This window comes from Belonocnema kinseyi, chromosome 8 (assembly GCF_010883055.1).
Source record: "Belonocnema kinseyi isolate 2016_QV_RU_SX_M_011 chromosome 8, B_treatae_v1, whole genome shotgun sequence".
Classification (NCBI taxonomy): domain Eukaryota; kingdom Metazoa; phylum Arthropoda; class Insecta; order Hymenoptera; family Cynipidae; genus Belonocnema; species Belonocnema kinseyi.
The window spans coordinates 60,410,886-60,416,057 of record NC_046664.1 but is presented as its reverse complement, the minus strand read 5'-3'; the positions used below and the strand labels follow the sequence as shown (position 1 = coordinate 60,416,057).

The window sequence follows — 5,172 nt, the reverse complement described above, 5'->3', positions numbered from 1 at the left end:
ATCCCATCCACACACTACTCCTTTCCCCTGCCGAGTGAGTCACGCCTACCCCGAAAGGGAAATGGCTTAATGGTGTAATAATAATAATAATAATAATATTTGGCGTAAAATTTCATAGTCAACGCAGAACTTGTGATTCAAAAATTTGGATATCAAAACAAGATAATATTTTTGAATTAAATTTTTTCTGAAAAAATATCTTCTCCACTGGAAATGGAACCACAGAACTGCCACTTGCCATTCCGGTGGTTTTCCCTTTTAAGCTAATAGAAAGATCAAAATAAGAATACTTTTTCAGAAATACACGCATTATTTTGCCAGTTTTCCAATATTTTCTTAGCATCTTCTCAGACTAGATGAAGAATGAGAAGATCTTTTTCCAGAAAAATTTAATTCAAAACATTTTGTACTCATAACTCCATCTACTCTGAAAACACTGAGAATTTCTGTTTTCTCTGATGATAATGCAGATTTCTGAAAGAATCGGACTGTAACAAGTCTATAAAGACGTTAAGAATTTCTGTTATTCTCCAATGAAAATACATATTCCTTCAGGTAAAATTGTACTTTTCTTCACGTTATAAAAATATTATAAAAATCAAATGATGTAATAATATACAATAATATTATTTAAAAAATATTATGCACATTTTTATTTGAATATGATAAAATTAAAAATTATTTTTAAAAAAGTTAGTGCGCGCGTCTGATAGTCTAGTAAATTATAAACTGCCTAAGTTCAAATAGAATATTCGTCGCCCTTCTGACAATAAAAACGTATCGAGCACGTCTTTTCACAGCTCTAACTGCAGGAGGTGAACCACTCTTGTATAGCGAATAGTTTTTCTGCAATGCTTGAATCCATCGATCATCTCAGATCTCGACAAGGCTCTAGAGTCATCTTTCGTGCTTTCTCAACTTTGATATCTCACGATCACGAACACGTGGTCGAAGTCTAGGGGGGAAACTTCCGTAGATTCGACCATTTTTCTCCCTTGGCAAGAAATAAAAATTACGTCAGAGGACAAAAATTAGACTAGTAGATGAAGAATAAAATCTTTGGGGCAAAAGGTTATCTGGCTGAAGTCAAAGGCTAAAGATGACAAGTTAAGTATGTAGGGTCACTGGTCAGGGTCAAAGTTCGAACTTCAAAAGTCAGGGGCTAAAGGTTAAATGTCAGTTGTTTAAGTTTGGGCATAATTTCTTTTCAAGATTTGCACGATTATTTATTGTTAATATAATAAATATTAAAATAATAAGAGAATAACAATGAGATAATTTATCGTTAATAAAATAAGATGTTGAATTTCCAAAATCATTCAAGTTCTCATTTAAGGACATTGTTATTTTAACGATCTTCAAGCTCATTTGAAATCCCTTTAAATATCTGAAACCAGTAGAAATACATAGAAGTCCCTTGAAATTTAATTTAATTTATACCTTAAAGTTCTATAAACGTTCTGTTAAAATTCCTAGACATTTTTTTAATATCACTGATATTCTGATCCTGAATAACTTTATAAATCCCTTAAAATCTAGAGAAATCCGTTGAAACATCTGAATTTCTTCAGAAATCCTATGCATTTTTCTAACCTGGTAAACTTTTTAAAAGTCCCTTAGAATCTCTAGTAATATCTGAAACTCGCAGAAATCTCTAAAAACTCCCTTGAAATTTAATTTTTTTATTTATTCCCTAAATTTCTTTTAACGCCTGTTGAAATCCCTTAAAATCTTTTAAATATCATTGATATAATGAATACATTTTTTTAATTCTTCAACATTTTCTGAAATCCTATAAGATTCCTGAAAACCCCTTTAAAATTTTGCAATTTTGTTAAATTCAATAGAATTTTTCCATATCTTAAATTCTTTAAAATCCTTTTCACTCCTTAAGATCCTTGATCTCCTTAAAATCCTTTAAAATCCATTCAATTTAAAAAATCCCTGAAATCCTGTAAAATAGTTAGTAAACTCGCAAAGATAAAATATAATCCCGTAAATCATATTTGAATTGACTATAATACTCCTCAAATCTTTTGAAATAAGAATGTAAAAAAATATAGATTTAAACGGAAAGATTGTAAGGAATGGAAGTCATGTAAACCCTTAGGGGACACATTATGAATAAAGAAGTAAGTTAATATTTCATTTAATTTCATTTGATCCATATGGTTCTCTAGGAAACCTTTAAAATTCTAAAAATTTCGTTAAAATTTTTGAAATTCTTTAATATCTTTTACACTTTCATCAAATCCATTGAAATTTTTAAATCTTCAAAGGCTTTGGATATCTTATAAAATTACATAGGTTTGGTGAAATTTCTACAAATCCCTTAAAATAATTTGAAATCCCATATGAATTATCTTGGGATTTGTAATATTTCTTCAAAAATTTTTGAAACTTTAAAATTGAATCGCTCTTCTTAAAATCCCTTCAAATTCCTTAAATATTTAAAAAATCTTTTAAAATCCTGAAACAATGAAATCTATTGATTTTTCGATTTTTGAAATAGCCTACTTATCTTGTTAATCAATCAGCGAATAAGTGCGGGAAGAGTAAGTGGGCAAATGAGTCGAAAGGACGTGAGGGGAGGTGATGGTAGTGAAATAGGGGAAGTGGGAAAAAGAGAAGGGATGGTAAGTAGGGAAAGCAAATTGTGAAGAGGGGACGTAGAGAAGGAAAATGCAGGAAATGGGCCGAGAAACGAGGAGACGTAAAGAAAAGATAATGGAGGGGAGGGAAAGTAGGGGTTAGTGGGGGAGGACCAGTAGGGACTTGTAAGAGAGTACAGGAGGGTAAGTAGGGAAAGAAAAGTGGAGATTCGGGAAGTAGAAGAAAAAGCATTAGATCAAGAGAGGGCAATTGAAGAGAGGAAAAGAACTGAAAATTAAGGGGTGAGGCAGTAGAGCAAAAGGGGTGTGTAGGATAGGGCTAGTAAGGACTAGTGAGATATCAGGGGAGAGTGAATATAGGTGAGTAGAGTAACGCCAGTAAGGTCTTGTGAGAGAGTAGGAAAATGTAAGCAGTAAGAGAAAAGTGTGGGAAGAAAAATTTGAAGAGCAAGAATTATGTCAAGGGAGGGCAAGTGAGGAGAGGGTATGAACGGATAATGGAGGGGCAGTAAAGAAGTATAGGAGCATAGGGTTGGACCAGTATGGACTTGCAAGGTAGCAGGGTAGTGTAAGTATTATTAAATAGGATAGTGTATTTGTGAAAGAATATCTGAGATTAAGTAAGAGAAGAAATGTGTGAAGAGGAATAGCAGAAGAGGGAGAAGTAGATAAAGTAGAGAAAAGAGAGGGAAAGGTAAGGGCAGCAGGAAAGTGGGGGTAAATAGGGGAGGACAATTAGGGACTTGAGAGATTGCAAACGAGGCACAAGTATGGAGAGTGGAAATAGAGAAAGAACAAGTAGGGAAAGATAGGGGTAGTGAGAGGGGTCTTACGAGAGCGGAAGTAGGAAAACGGACGGGGAGTAGGGGAAAGATGAACGGGGGTGAGCTTAAAAGAATTATATACGTCCTAATGGGCTACAAAAGGATTTTTGGCAGGCTCACGGGGTCTATTTTGACTATTTTTTCGAAAATGGTAGAATTGTTTTAAAAAAAGTTTTAAGAAGGGTCAATAGTGTCGTGAGTCATGTCTTTGTCTCTTGACTCTTATGATCTGCATACAATCAGCAGATTATAAAATGAGAGTCTCCCTGATTATTAAGAAAGAATTATAGAGATAATTTACTATATAGAGATAATGAACTATATAGATGGTTAGACTATTTCAGTATGACTATCTGATTCGGATCATTCCGTACTGTATTTCTTGAAGATCTGAAATGAAACCGTAAAAAAATTCTCTTTTTCATGAAACTAACGAAATCTCTGATTCTAGGACACCTGGTGACGAAACGACCTCGTCTCATCCTGAAGTCCTCAAGATTTAGCAATTGGTCTACCTCGTCGCTCTGCTTCGAAGTAGGTAATCATGCACCACATTCTCCGGACGCCAAAGAGAGTTTTCGGTTTCATTGTTGTGAGAGGCATCAAAAGAAAGGAGTGAACAGAGGAGGAGAGGAGAGGAGAGTATCATTGTGAGAAAGAGAGAACTCCATCTGAAATCTGAGTGGAGGAAAAGAGGAAGAAAAGATGGAAAGGAAGGTAGAAACAGAAACAGAAGCGGTGCGCTCACGGAGGAAGAAGCAAACGACACAAAAACTGGCAAGCATTGTCCAAGAGCGTGTCTCAGAGACGGTGGATACTCGTTGGACCCATGCATACCAGCCCATCGAAACTGGCGCGGGGAGGGACGTTGCGATTTGATTTTTAAATGCAAACAAATCTACATCGTGGCAAAAGCGCCGCCGCCCGTCACTCAGAATCGAGGACTGAGGATATCCCCTCAGAATGGATCGCAGATTTTTTCAATCATCGGATACTTCTTTCTGTCCCGACTGCGCTTCCGCCGAAACAAAAACGATCGCGATCATTGCGCTGCGCTGCTTTTAAAAAGGGGAAAGCTTTCTTTATATGACGAATGTACTTACTTAGCTTTGGACTTATTTATTGTGGGAACTACAAGGATCGGATATTTTTAGAAACATTTTGTTCTCCTCAATTCTTGGCTGCATCAATATTGGATTGTTTTATGATTAAAGAAGCACATACGAGGAATGAAATTGTATCTTTGTGCAATGAAAAAACTAGGGTTACTCTTTTGTCTTGACTCATTTTCTTACAAATCCGTTTTAAACTTCAGCGGTGCTTGGTGTCACAACTAAAATAAAAAATGTAAAACACTTAGATTGTGTTTAATGCTTGCATTTTTTAAAACAAATCAAGTTTAATTTTGATAGATTACATTTTCCAACATTATTTTTTAATTGAAAACAAATCAAAACTGAGCGACAACTGAGTCTTTAGTCAATTTTAAAGTAGTTTTTCTCTTCCAGGGAAAAATTATCTTCAAAACAAAAATTTCCAGTAACTTTTTAGTTTTTAGGTTTATGTATTTTCAAGATTATATTAATTTAATTTTTCTAATATTCTTCCGAAAATTCAAAAAGATTTTTAAATACTTTAGACACGTCAAATAAAAATGCCACCAAAAAAGATAAATTTTTCACCAAAAATGAAATAATTCAATCCTGAGTGAGAACATTATTTTTCAATCTATAAAG

At 34.2% G+C, this 5,172-nt stretch overlaps 1 protein-coding gene across 1 annotated transcript in view; it reads left to right on the top strand.

Moving 5' to 3' along the window:
* Positions 1 to 4,742, top strand: part of LOC117178995 — a 242,832-nt gene extending 238,090 nt beyond the window's left edge. Inside the window, exon 6 of the mRNA XM_033370600.1 lies at positions 3,888 to 4,742. Coding sequence (XP_033226491.1) covers positions 3,888 to 4,090 — 203 coding nt within the window. The 3' untranslated portion in view covers positions 4,091 to 4,742. The remainder of the gene's footprint in view (positions 1 to 3,887) is intronic.
* The last annotated feature ends 430 nt before the right edge of the window (positions 4,743 to 5,172 follow it).